A 15,159-nucleotide genomic window follows, 5' to 3' on the forward strand; every position below is an offset into this window, starting at 1 on the left:
TCCATTAAATGTGCACTAGATGTAGACGACACTGCATCCAGGGCAATAAACACCTCCTTAGACGTCATGTGTGGCTACGTATTACAGGATTTAAGAAAGAGGTACAGACTATCTTAAATCAACCATTCAACCAACAACAATTGTTTGGTCCAGAAGTAGACACTGCTCTTGAAAAAATGGAAAAAGACACTGACACAGCCAAGTCTATGGGAGCTCTGCAGTCTACCCAAGCGAGAGGCTTCTTTCGTCGCTCCTTTTACAGAGGAGGCTCCAAACAAGCTGGAGCAGACCATTCCGCTTCATTTTAGACAAATACACAAGCATTCTCTAATAAAGGATACTTTAGAGGGGGCTATAGAGTTAATAACAATAAGGGAAGAGGTCGAGGTAACAACAAAAATCGATCCTCTTCTACCACTAAACAGTGACTTCCTTCAACTCCCCCAACAGCATACCACTCCTGTAGGGGGGAGATTAACACAGTTCCTACCTGTCTGGAATTCCATCACAACAGACAAGTGGGTAAGACAGATTATCCAGTATGGTTACTGCCTAGAGCTCACAGCTACCCCTCCAAATATACCACCCAGGCAGCGTCCAATGTTCACAGAACATCTAACGCTGCTCCAACAAGAAGTCCTCTCATTGCTGCAAAAAGATGAAATAGAGCTAGTTCCATTGCAACATCAAGGAACAGGGGTCTACTCACTCTAATTCCTAATACCCAAAAAGGATGGGACACTAAGACCAATTCTAGATTTAAGGCCTCTCCATCTGTACATACACTCAGACCGTTTTCACATGGTCACTTTACAACAAGTGCTCCCATTATTGCAACAAGGAGATTTCCTCACTACACTAGACCTCAAAGATGCCTACTTTCACATTCCTATACATCCTTCTCACAGGAAGTGTCTCAGGTTTGTGATAGGACAACACTATCAATTCAAAGTCCTTCCATTCGGGGACACAACTGCACCAAGAGTGTTCACAAAGTGCCTAGAAGTAGTTGCAGCACATCTCAGAAGACAACATATACATGTCTTTAGACGATTGGCTCATGAAAGCCAAATCATTCAACCAGTGTGTTCAACACACCTCACACAATTCAGACACTGCACATCTTGGGGTTTACAATAAACCACACCAAGTCACATCTACAGCCCTCTCATGTACATCAATACCTAGGGGCTACCATGAACTCCAATACAGCTCTAGCTTATCCCAGTCCAGCCAGGATACAGAGCATTCAAGCCTTAGTCACAAGGTTTCAAAACCAACACTCTCTCCCAGCCAGAGTGTTTATGCAATTAATAGCGCCTTGAGACCCTACGGGAAAGTAGTGCGCTCTATAAATGTCTTTGATTGATTGATGCATGATGACATCTTGCATTTTTATTGTACCATATGCAAGACTGCAAATGCGCCCATTGCAGGAATGTCTACCACATCAGTGGAATTAGGCACAAGGACAACTAACAGACCTGGTGTTGGTGGACAGACAGCACACATCGCTCTCTGCAGTGGTGGAACACCAAAAACTTGGCCAAAGGGTGGCCGTTCCTAGAGCCTGTTCCACAGATAGTACTGACAACAGACGCACCCCTCACAGAATGGGGAGCACATCTCCTCCACCACACAATTCAGGGAAGATGGACCGCTCAACAAAGTGCTTCACATAAATCACCTAGAGTTGCTGGGTATTTTCCTAGCACTAAAGTCCTTCCAAGTGCACATATAGAGCAAAGCTGTCTTAATCCGGGCGGAGAACATGACAGCCATGTACTCCATACAAAAACATCAGGCACTCATTCCCTGCAACTGTCCCAGCTCGCAGAAAACATTACTAGATGGGCCATTCCACAAAAAATATATCTGCTTGCAGAACACCTTCTAGGAGTTCACAATCAGATAGCCGATCTGTTAAGTCGACACACAACAGATTCACGAATGAGACCTACACCAGCAAGTTCAACCATTCTTTCACAAGTGGGGTCATTCAGACATAGACCTGTTTGACACACACAAAAATGCAAAATGCCCAACCTTCGCCGCCAAGTTTCCACACCCGTTGTCCAAGGGCAATGCGATATGGATGAACTGGTCAGGCAGGTTTGTGTACGCTTTTCCGCCAACCCCACTAATACCACTAGTGGGACGCAAGCTCAGACAACAGTCTCTCAAAATGATCTTGGTAGCTCCCACATGGGCACGCCAACCGTGGTTCACCACACTGCTAGAACTCTCTAGTTCCACACCAAAAATTGTCTGACACCATCCATGCTAACGCAGAACCATGGAGACATCAGACATCCAGATCCAAGTCAACTGAATCTGGCGATCTGGCTCCTGAAGTCTAAGTTTGGTTACCTTAACCTGCCACCAGACTGGATGAATATCATTAAAGAAGCCAGAAAACCTACTACTAGGGCTTGCTATGCTGCTAAATGGAAAAGATTTGCCATTTACTGCAATAACAATCCAATTGATCCCTTAGATGCTTCCATCCAAAATATAATCTGTTACCTTCTCCATTTACAAAGATGTAATCTGGCATATTCATCTATACGTTTACATCTAGCAGCCATTGCAGCAAGTCTACAAAACAAACATATGTCTATGTTTAAAGTACCAGCAATAAAGGCTTTTATGGAAGGATTAAAAATAATTATTCCTCCTAGGTTACCACCTTCTCCAGTGTGGAACCTAAATTGTTCTTACCAGGCTCATGGGACCCCCTTTTGAACCTTTACACAAATGTGAACTACAATTTCTCACAGGGAAAACAGCTTTCCTCTTTGTTATTACCTCTTAGAAGCGTTACTGAGATTCAAGCTTTCACTATACAAGAACCATTCTTGCAATTACACCGTAACAAGGTGGTTCTAAAACCTAATCCTAAATTCCTTCCTAAAGTAATTACTCCTTTTCATCTAAACCAATCTGTTGAGTTACCAGTGTTTTTTCAAAACCCAGACGCTGTAGCAGAGAGCTTTAAACACACTAGATGTCAAAAGAGCTCTTCTCTATTGCATCGATAGGACCAAGTCTTTTGGCAAAACAAAGCAACTATTTGTAGCTTTCTCTCCACCACATGAAGGCAACCCCATTTCTCAGTCAGGAATTGCAAGGTGGATTGTTAAATGTATACAAATATGCGATCACAAAGCAAAACGCACATTAACAGTTCCTCCTAGAGCGCACTCCACACGCAAACTAGGAGCCACCATGGCTTTCTTGGGGAACATTCCCCTAGAACACATCTGCATGGCAGCAACATGGTCTACAACACACACCTTCACTAAACACTATTGTTTTGATGTGCAAGCCAAGCAGCAAGCTGCAATAGGCCAAGCTGTCCTCAAAACTCTTTCAAACTACTGCAACAGCCACAGGTGACCATCGCTAGGGGAGAGACTGCTGCACAATCGATGCAAAGTGTAGAATCTGCAGCTCATGTGTCTTGAACGGAAAATGCTACTTACCAGTATGCATCTGTTCTTGGCATGTAGAGCTGCAGATTTCTACACGCCCTCCAGCCTCCCCGGGACCTGTATCTGTTCCAGTTTTATCTTAAATAGATATACATGCATGGACATCCTTTCTTTCTTTCTACTAACTCCATCATTTCCCATCATGGCAAAAAAAAATCGTAAGGATGGAGCCGATGCCCATGCGCACTATCGTCCAAGGGAGGAGTCACCCATCTCGTGACTACAGACTTCTTCCAAGACGACAACAACATGCAATCATCCGAGCCCAACACCAGGTGGCGATCTATTGCAAAGTGTAGAAATCTGCAGCTCTACATGCCCAGAACAGATGCATACTGGTAAGTAGCATTTTCCGCTTGAGGCATATGAGCTGTACATTATATGCTGTCCATAGATCACAATCTAGTGTTGGGTCCGGATGTTTGCACTTTGTTTTTCTTCGAAAAAGTCTTTCCAGTCACGAGGTAGGTGAAGCCTCCTTTCGGTGAGTGTGCCTGGGCATCGACTCCATTGTTTTTTTTTTTTCTGCCATTGAGTTCGGATATATATTGTTGCCGTCCCTTTTCCCTCGGCGTGCAAGATACTTGTGCTCGACAGTATTGTTTTCAATCTCGTCTCTTTCTATTGTGTATTGTATTTACTTAAAATAATCTTTCAATAGGAAAGTTTGAGGAAGGCCTTAGGGCCTACCCACCTCTGGTCGACCTGCAGTCAATGGAACGAACTCAGTTTAAATTCTGTCCTCTGTCACGCGAAATACCCGCGCACTTGAGCAAATGAGGAAAGATACTGAGGTAGTCAAATCTATGGGAGCCCTTCAATACATACAGGATCGTGCTTCCTTTCGACGCTCCTTTTACTGAGGAGGTTCCAGAAATACCTCATCAGAAGCCACCTTCACCTATAAGGGCAATAACCAACCCTCCATCTGAGGGTTATTTCAGGGGAGTTTAAAGGGGTAACAACGGTGAGTGGAGAAGTGTGGCTCAATGGTTAGAGCGGCAGACCTTGATGCAGAGCGCTGGCCAGGGACCAGGGTTTGATTCCCACCTCGGCGGGATAGGGCTTAAATTCTTCTGACCGGATATTCTCGCCTCCGTGCCGAATCTAAGCATGGGCCCCACGCTGCAACTCTGGGCAATAGCTTGCTTAGTCTCCACAACGGCACCCGATACACAAGGGATGCCTGGTTTCACCATGGGATGCCCAGGAGTGGACACCTCACAAGGAAAAGCCAGGAGGGGTTCCCTTGTAGTAGGAGTACAAGCGCCGGGATGCTTACGGGTTATGTTCGCGCTATACAAATACAACACATTTACACATTTACATTTACAGGGCAGGGAACGGGCTTCAAACACCCAACTCTCCCCCAACACAAAGCAGTGACTTGCCTTCACTTCCCCCGACCACTCAACACCTGTGGGGGGAAGACAGACAGATTTTCTACCAATCTGGCAATCAATAAGACAATTGGGTACTCCAAATTATTTGTTCTGGTTACTGCCTGGAATTGATAAACACACCTCCAAATATTCCACGAAACCCCTACAAGCTATCACCAGACCATCTATACCTCCTCAAACAGGAGGTTCAGTCTCTACTTCTAAAAGGGGCTATAGAGCCTGTGCCGCCCCAACATCACAGGTCTGGCGTATACTCCTTTTGTTTCCTGATTCCCAAAAGAGACTGTTCTCTCAAACCAATTTTAGATCTGAGAACTCAACCGGTACATTCAGTCAGACCTCTTCCACATGGTGACACCAACAGGTACTTCCTCTACTGCAGAAAGGCGACTTTCTATCTACTTTAGATCTAGTAAACGCCTACTTTCATATACCAGTTCGCCCTGCTCATTGCAAATTCCTCAGGTTTGTGGTTGCGGGTCAACACTCAGTTCAGGGTACTCCCATTTAGTGTCACCACTGCCCCAAAAGTCTTCACAAAGTGTCTAGCTGTAGTAGCGGCTCACCTAAGGAGACTAAGCATCCACGTCTTCCCATACTTACATGACTGGCTCATCAAAGCCAACATGTACCAACAATGTCTGCAGCACACTTTCAAGAAAATTTGGTCTTTGCATCAACTAGGGTTCACAATCAATGTGCCAAAGTCACATCTCCAATCAATCAACCAATACAAAGGACTATCTAAGAGCCACAATAGATGCTCAAATTCTTGATTTTCGCAGTGCATCCAGAATTCAAAATATTCAGGGTTAGGTCTCCGCTTTAAACCCAGCCATTGGATTCTAGCGCGAACATACACACAGCTACTCGGAATTATGTCATCTTGTATCGTGATCGTCCCCATGTCAGACTGTACATGCGTCCGCTTCAAGAATGCTTATCCAGTTAGTGGAACCAGTCACACGGTCAGATTAACCAATCTAGTATTAAAAAGTGGCCGTACTCCTCGCTCTCTGCAGCGGTGGAACATACACAATTTATCAAAAGGATGGCCGTTCATGGACCCTGTTCCACAGATAGTACTGACAGCAGACTCATTGCTCACTGGCTGGGGAGCTAATCTACAAAAGCCCACAGTGCAAGGCTTGTGGAGACAACAGAAGTTGCTCTACATCAATCACTTAGAGCTGCTTGCAATATTCCTAGCACTCAAGACGTTTCAAACTCACCTAAGCTGTCCTGATTCGTACAGACATGACAGCTGTGTATTACATACAAAAACAGGGGGTACACTCTCTCCAACTGTCCCTCTTGTCCCAAGACATCAGGAGGTGGGCCATTCAGCACAAACTTCTCTCCAAGGGGAATACCTCCTAGGAGTCAACAACCAGATTGCAGATCTCAGCAGGCAGAGACAGCAAATATATGAATGGGAACTCCACTCTCCGGTCCTCCCATACTTTAAACATTGAGGAACCTCTCACATAGACCGGTTCGCCACATTGCAAAATGCCCAAACCTCACGTCCAGATATCCACACCCATTGTCCAAATGCAATGCACTATGGATGAATTAATCCGATATTTTTTTTTTTTATTTTTTTTGGAAAACCTTTATTGATAGTTCAAAGCACACATTATTCAGCCTTACATCCCTGAGGCTAGGCAGCAATATAAAGAGCGGAGAAAAGGTGTGCACAAAACAATTGAAGGAGCAATCGGGTTTAATTTTATAATATAAATAAGAACCTGAGAGAACAAAAAGAAAACCTTAAAGGGAATAAGGGAAAAAGAGGGGGGGGAGAGGAAAAGGTGGCAAGGCATAACATAAGAGCGGCAAAGCACGATTCCAGGGGGCGAGTGGGACCATTTTAGCACTCTGAACTAACCATATCGAAAAAGCGTACAATTGTGGGGAAAGGAACCAGGATTACATTTAAGTGAAATAGTGGGCGGAGGGAATGGCTAGGGAGAAAGACGAACCTCCAGCGGACCTGCGTCAGGGGGCACACAAATATCACCTCTGTATGCATTCCACGCCCCCCAGACAACCCCCCACATCTTAGGCTTACCCCTAGCTAAGTACACAGTTTTCTCACGGAGCATGCACCAGTCCATATTGGTTTTCCACAGTCCCACGGAGGGGGGAGTCGGGGCGCCCCATTTTTTAGCAATATCGCGCTTGGCCACCATGTACCCTAGCGTGACCCAGCAGGTTTGTGCATTAGTGTAATCAGTCGGACCCCACACGTTCAACAAGCAGCGGTGAGCTTCCGCAGACAAATCCACACCAGTCACTACACGCATAACCGCATGCACCCGTTCCCAATAGGAGGCAATGGCCTGGCATTCCCAAATGGTATGCATGAAGGTGGCCAGTGCACCGCATCCTCGCCTGCAAAGACCATCCAGGGAAAGTCCCATATGAATCAACCTGGGGCCAGTGACATAAACCCTGTGGAGTATCTTCAACTGGACTAAGCGCAGCGCAGCCGGAATTGCTACTTCCTTGGGGGAGGACACCGCACACTGCCAATCCTCATCTAACTCAATCCCATCACGCATCCACTGATCACGCACACTCAACAACAAATCAGTCCGAACATTTATAAGCTTTTTATAAGTCAGGGAAATGGCGCTATCTGGCATATGGCCATCCAGCACCCTATCCTCCAGCGGGGACGACTCGGACCTTCTCGCCAACAGGCAGGGTAGACATTAGAGCATGTCTCAATTGTGCGTACCTAAAGTACTCTGTGGCACCCAGTTGGAATTCAGTCTGCAGGGACTCAAAAGACTTAATTTCCCCCCTGGCCATCACATCAGCCACCTTGGAAATGCCAATGAGGTCCCACCGGTCAAATCCCTTCGAGTGCCACAACCTGCCCAGCAAGTCGGAGTCATAGAGGGGAGTGGCCATAGAGAGCCTACCCTTCCACCCCAATGGCCCTCCATATGTGCACAGCGGTCTTAGTGGGACCAGTCAGTTTTCCGTCCGGAGATCTAGAGTACAACGCTCTGTAGTACATCCCGTCATTCATAAGCCAACGATCCATGGCATACCCCGGACTCTCCGCCGGTCCATAAAAGCCATGATTAAGAGCAGCCAATTGGGAGGCCCAATAGTACCGGCGGATGTCAGGCAAAGCAATACCGCCATCGTACCATGGGATAGTTAATTTAACTACAGCTATGCGCGGCCTACCCTTCCACAAGAGGGTCCGCTGTAGACCTTCAATTTCCTTGAAGTACGTGGAAGGGACGGGGTCCTGCGTATTCTGGAGCGCATACAAGAATCTCGGCAGGGACATCATCTTGAACAATGCCGCGCGGCCCAACAGGGACAGCGGCAATCTTTTCCAACCCTCCACATCGCGCCTGAGGCGCACAAGAGGGGGAAGCAAGTTGTTGGCATATCGTGCCCGGGCATCCGTTGATATGTAGATACCCAGGTACTTGAATCCCTGCTGCGAGACCCGTATAGCACAGCCCCATGGAAGACGTGGGGTGTCTCCGCTAAGCAAATAGAGATAGGACTTAGACCAGTTGATGACTAGGCCCGAGTACCCACCAAAAGTGCTCAATACGTCAACCATTACAATCAGGGACCGACAGGGGGAGGTAAGATAGAGCAGGATATCGTCCGCATACAGCGAGACTCGATCCTCAAAGCCAGGTGACCACTTGATCCAACAGATATCAGGGTGGGTGCGGATCCAGGCAGCAAGCGACTCGAGCGCCAGGGCAAAAAGGAGCGGCGACAGCGGACAACCCTGTCTAGTACCCCTGCGCAAGGTAATGGAAGCCGACATCCGGCCGTTGACCGTTACATTGGCCAACGGGGAAGCATAGAGAAGCCTGACCCAACTAATAAAGTCGGGGCCAAACCCAAACTTAGACAACACCGCCCAGAGATAGTTCCATTCGAGGGAATCAAACGCCATTGTTGCGTCCAGGGATGCCAGGCCATCGGTTCGCAAAGTTTGTGCACCCGTGCCATGACAGCGTGAAGCCTCCGAAGATTAAGAGCAGTGTTGCGGTGGGGTATAAAGCCCGACTGGTCCGGATGGACCAAGTCTGCGATCACACCCACGAGCCGATTAGCCAGTAACTTAGCCAAAATCTTGGGTTCGGCATTCAGCAGGGAGATCGGGCGATACGATCTACAAAGGTCCCTGGGCTTCCCTTCCTTATGAATGACCACAATAGTGGCCAAACGCTGATCCAGCGGGAGTTCACCGGCCTCCCGGGCCTCCAAGAACATGCGCCGCAGGGGCACTGCGACAGTATCAGCTTTAATCTTGTAGAGTTCCACCGGAAGACCATTGGGACCGGGAGCCTTGCCAGATCGCAGGGATCGTATCGCGAGCGCCACCTCATCAGCCGTAATAGCCCTGTCCATGTCGTCACGCTCGGTGTCCGACAGGCAAGGAAGCTCAACCCCTTCCAGGAAAGAGGCCGGGTCTGACTCAGTCAAGGCGGAGACCGAGGTATAAACCGTCTCGAAGTAGTCGGCAAAAGCCGAAGCGATAGCACTGGGGTCAGTAACAACCACCCCGTCCTCACCCAATATCTCAGGTACCACACGGGAAGCCATCTCCCTCCTATCCAACCAGGAAAGGAGCTTACCCGCCTTGTCCCCCGCATCATAGATCCTCCCTTGCTGTTCCCTGCCCATCGCCTTGGCAGCGGCTCGGTACTCCGACTGCTTTAGGGAGAGAGCGTGCAGCAGTTCGGGCGTCGGGTCTAACGCCAATTGAGAGTCCAGGCCCTCAATGTCCGACTCCAACCGCACCATTTCCTCATCCCTTCGCCTGCGCACCTCGGCTATCAGGGAGAAAGCTTCTCCTCTCAGGACAGTTTTGAAGGCCTCCCAGAGGGACCGGGCCGACGCCACCGAACCCGTATTCTCAGTGAAGTATAGGTTGATAGCTTTAGCTAGAAGGTCTCGAGTCTTGGGGTTGCGAAAGTACCAGGGGTTGATCGGCGCAACTCTGGTCGTAGCCGCAATACCAAAGTCAAATGACACCCAGACCAGGGAGTGGTCCGATATACCTCTGGCCATGAGGCGGGCTCCAGAGACGGTCGATGCCTGGGCCGCCGGAGTCAAGATGTAATCAATCCTGGAGAGGCTACCGTGCGCACCAGAGTGAAAGGAATACTGCCGCTGGGCAGGGTGTAGAAGCCGCCAGCAGTCAATAAGGCCCATAGTGCTCAGGAAATTCGGGAGCCATGATTGTGCACAGCGAAGATCTCTGGACGGAAAACGGTCAAGGGTTCCCGACACCACGGCATTAAAATCCCCACCAAGTATAAGCAATCCCGCCGGGAGGCCCAAAATGGCGCCCCCGAGATCCTGGAAGGTAGTCGTCTGCAAACCCGGGGGGACGTAAACTGAAACCAAAACCAGGGTACGCCCCTCCCACCTGCCCACAACAGCAACATATCGGCCCCTATCATCAATCACCTTGGACTCCACCTCCAGGGGGAGAGACATGCGCACCATGATTCCAACCCCTCGGGACCCCGAAGAGAACCCGGAATGAGCCACCATTTTAAACCCCTTTCTGTTAAGTGCCTGACACGTATTGCCAATGAGATGTGTCTCCTGCAGTAGAATAACATCGGGTACACAACTTTTAAACATCTGTAACACAACCCCACGTTTAATGCGATCTCCCAGCCCATTCACGTTCCAACTCAACACATTTAACGTCTTACCCCCCCATCATCAAAGATGCACTGTCCCAACCACCACCCCCAGAAAACAGCTACCGTAGCATAGCGAACAGAACAATAGTAACCTTGCCATGAGAAAGAGGAAAAAGGAAAAACAGAAGAAAAACACACAAACCAACCACCCCCCACCCTGCACCCCTGCATTAGACTAAGAAGCCCCCCCCCAACTAGCAGTGTGCCTGTCGCCCCCAAAAAACTAACCTACGAAAAGCCCCCAGAGGAGAAAGGAGACATCCTATCACCCCCCGTTATCCTCCAAAGTTGAAAAGCAGCAGAAATAAGAAAAGAAAACATAAGTCAGTGACTGTTTGCATTTGCAGGGCCCTCCACTGAAAGAGGTCCGAAGAAGCACAGTTCATTCCTGCGGGTCAGGACCACCTGACGCCCCTTCCGACTGATCCTCAGGGGCAGTCCGACGTTGAGGCAAGGTGTCCAGCCAGTCCCCAGCTGCCTCCGGCAAGTCAAAAAACACTGCTAGAGTGCCATGTTCTATATGGAGCTTCGCTGGGAAAAGCATAGAGTACTTCAACCCCATCTCCCTCAGTCTTCGTTTGATGCCCATGAAGCTTTGCCGGCGCTTCTGTACCGCTTGAGTGAAGTCAGGGAAGAAGTTCACATCTGCATTCTGAAATTTTAACGGACCGCCTCTCCTCGATGCCTGCAGGATCGCATCCCGGTCCCTGTAGTTAAAAAGTCTGGCAATAATGGGGCGCGGAGACGCTCCCAATTTCGGTTGGCCTCCGGGCAATCTGTGCGCTCGCTCCACCGAGAAGAACTTACTCAGTCCACCGGGAGCCAGGTGCTTCACCACCAGTTCCTCAACAAAGATCGCAGCTTCCACATTGCAACCGCTAAACTCTGGAACTCCCTTGATCTAGAGATCAGATCAGCTCCTACTCTTATCATTTTCAGAAGAAAAATTAAAACTTGGCTTTTTGATCAATAATTCAATTTTTGTTTCTTTCTGCCTCATTCACAGCGCCGAGACGCCCTTGGGCAATTGTTCGCGCTCAATAAATTCCATAAATAAATAAATAAATAAACAAAGAGATCAGCTGCGTCCTCCTCCACGCCCTCTGGTACACCTATGATGCGGACGTTCTGGGGCCGTGCCCGTCCTTCAAAATCAAGCCGGCGGGCAAGCAGCGAGTTGGCGGCTTTCAGATCCCGAACCTCCGATTGTACATCAGACATGTCAGTAGTCAGGCTCGACGTTTTGATGTCGAGCGACTTGACTCTGTCGTTCGTCTTCCTTAGGTCGGCCCTGAGTAGGTTGAGCTCAATCGTCAAGGTATCGACCTTGTGCGACAACACTTCGTGCTGCTTATACATTTCGGCCTTGACGCCCGCAATGGCTCCCATTTCGTCCCGGAGGGTGGGTTCAGCATCTTCCGGAGACGCATCTCGCTGCGAGTCCTTAGTGCGGCCCGAAGCACCAGGCGAACCCTTAGGAAGGGAAAAGCGTTCAGAAATGGTGGTCTGCGAGAGGGAAGGTTTCCTGCTGACTCTCGGGGGCTTCCCCTTGTCCGGGTCTCCTCTGCCCGCCATGATGGGGGACGAGGATCGCACTACCCAAGGCGAGGTCGAGCCAACACTACCACCACCAGACGGTCGAAGTTGATAATCACCTCCACCGACCCAGCAGAACGTCAGGCCTCTGGGCAATCTGATCTGGTCACCAGCACAGAGCAAAGCAGCTCAAACCCACCCGGACTGCCACCGTGTAGGAGCGCCACCGTCCCCCTCTCAATGCCAGGCTGTAATGGCGTCGTCGTCACCAAACTTCACGACGGTATAACTCAGCACAGGAAGCCCGGATCTTCAATCGGAGAACGGGCCCCGCCTCGGCAACAGCACCGCAACTGATTCCCACTACCGTGGGACAGGATGGATAGCAGGATCAATACGGAGGATCGGAGGGTCTTCGGAGCTCCGAGCTCACGCGGCCATCTTGGTTGCCCGCGAAGCTCCTCCTCCAATTGGTCCGATATTTGCTTACGCTTTATCCCCTCTCACACTCATTCCATTAGTGGTTCAGAAACTAAAAGAAGCGTCCCTGACACTAATCCTAGTTGCTCCCACATGGGCACGTCCTCATTGGTTCACAACCCTGTTGGAACTCAGTAGTTCCTTACCAAAAACTCGGTCTTGCACCCAATCTTCTCACACAGAGCCATGGAGACATAAGCCATCGGGACCCCAGTCAACTCAGTCTTGCGATCTGGCTCCTGAAGACTTAGAATTTGGCTATCTTACTCTACCGCCAGATGGCATGAATATTATCAAAGTGGCCAGACGTCCTACTAAAAGAGCCTGTATGCACCAAAGTTGAAGCGGTTTGCTATATACTGTAATAACCACATCAACCCGCTTGATACTTCTGTACAAAACATAATTTATTTGTTACATCTACAACTTTCCAATTTAGCGTACACTTCCATACGCTTTAATTTGGCTGCAATAGCTGCATATCTCCCGAATAGACAACCTCTATCTCTTTTTAGAGTACCTATTATCAAAACCTTTATGGAGGGACTGAAAAGAGTCATTCCTCTAAGACCTCCACCTGCTCCAGTATGGAATCTCAACATTGTTCTCACCAGACTAATGGGTCCACCCTTTGAGCCATTGCACAAATGTGAACTGCAATTTCTCACATGGAAAACTGCTTTCCTCATGGCTATCACATCACTCAGAAGAGTGTGTGAGCTTCAGGCATTAACTATAGAAGAACCCGTTTTATAAATGCACCAAAAGAAGTGAGTCTTTTTACTAATCCTAAATTCCTTTCTAAAGTAATTTCTGCTTTTCATATCAATCTGTTGATTTACCAGTGTTCTTCCCTGAACCAGATTCAGTGGCAGAACGTGCCCTACACACATTAGATGTGAAGAGAGCATTGCTTTATTATATAGAAATGACAGAACCTTTCCGTAACACAAATCAACTTTTTGTCGCTTTTGCTCCACCACACAAAGGCAATCCCATATCCAAATCGGGTATTGCACGGTGGATAGTAAAGTGCATTCAAATATGCTATGCGAAAGCAAAATGAACGTTAACCGTTCCCTCTAGAAAGCACACTACACGCAAACTGGGGCCTTTGATGGCATTCTTAGGAAATATACCCATAGATGACATATGCAAAGCTGCAACATGCTCTACGTCTCACACATTCATACTATTGTGTAGATGTGTTAGCAAAACAACAAGCTAGAGTGGGCCAGGCAGTTTTACGTACACTATTTCAAACCAGTGCAACCGATGCAGGTTAGCCACCGCTTTGGGAGATAACTGCTATGTAGTCTATGCACAGCATATGATCTACAGTTCATATGCGTGGAACGGAAAATGCTACTTACACAGTATGCATCTGTACTTGGCATATAGAGCTTTAGAGTTATATGCGCCCACCCGCCTCTCCGTGTAACTGTTGCAATAACATCTTGCTTAGATACATGCATTCATGGACATCTCCTTTTACTACTCTTACTAAATCAATTATCACCCACTGCGGGAAACAATCTAACAATGGAGTTGATGCCCATGCGCACCATCACCCAAAGGTGGAGTCGCCTACCTTGTGACTGGAAAGACTTCTTCGATGAAAACCAAAGTGCAAACATCTGGACCCAACACTAGATGGCGATCTATGCACAGCATACCACTCTACAGCTCCATATGCGAAGAACTGATGCATACTGGGTAAGTAGCATTTCCCTTTACTCTTTTAGACACCCCACTGTAGCTGATCCTGTTCTTTAGTTTTTACACATGTTGCACGTTATATTAGTGATGCTAAACTGTTTGACCTACAAGGTGCTGCTAATATGTTTGTATGACTAGGTTAATGTTACATTTCTCAGTGCAGCAGATTATGCCGTTTTTAATTTGTTTTATTTTTCGCCTGTGCTTTATTGGTAGATTTTGTATGGCATGGATTGGCTGAATAAACATTTCTTGATTGCTACTCAGTGAGGCTATTTTCTTTGTTGCAGTTTTCTTTCCACTGTGCTGGTCTCCTTACTGATCAACCTGTCCTATTGTATTGGCTCCTTTGCTGTTCCTGACAATGCAGGCGCCATTTTTTAATCTTACTCACGGACTGTCCATCTTTAACCCCTACAGTCTGACAGTCTTCACACTGTAGTAGATCAGATGGCTTCCACACTGAAGGTGAACTCCAGTCAGATACTTTTGATGTTGCGAGACGAGGAACTGCGCCCTAGTGACACACCCCGCACTTTAAACCTCACCATTGCTGATATTATAGGTAAGAGGGTTTGGGGGGTCATGTTATTATCTACATGGTGACCCAGCCCACCTGTAGTTTCAATCTGATCCCAGGCATGTACATTAGACTCTTGGACTGAGATGTTTCTGCATCTCTACTTGTACAGTATCCTCTACCCATCTTTCCATTACTGCAAAACTTAGTCGGTCTTTTCAGTAACTTGGTAGTCTTCCTCTCGAGCTCATCCCAACTCCGTAATCCTCCCCCAATAATAAAATGTAGCATTG

At 48.0% G+C, this 15,159-nt stretch overlaps 1 protein-coding gene across 3 annotated transcripts in view; it reads left to right on the forward strand.

Moving 5' to 3' along the window:
* NFATC2IP (nuclear factor of activated T cells 2 interacting protein) overlaps positions 1-15,159 on the forward strand; it is a 637,099-nt gene that overhangs the window by 523,929 nt on the left and 98,011 nt on the right. For all 3 annotated transcript variants that reach the window (XM_086932403.1, XM_086932401.1, XM_086932402.1), the window contains one exon: positions 14,767-14,911. In XM_086932403.1, coding sequence (XP_086788529.1) covers positions 14,767-14,911 — 145 coding nt within the window. The remainder of the gene's footprint in view (positions 1-14,766; positions 14,912-15,159) is intronic.

Source organism: Lissotriton vulgaris, chromosome 7 (genome assembly GCF_964263255.1).
Source record: "Lissotriton vulgaris chromosome 7, aLisVul1.2, whole genome shotgun sequence".
Classification (NCBI taxonomy): Eukaryota; Metazoa; Chordata; class Amphibia; order Caudata; family Salamandridae; genus Lissotriton; species Lissotriton vulgaris.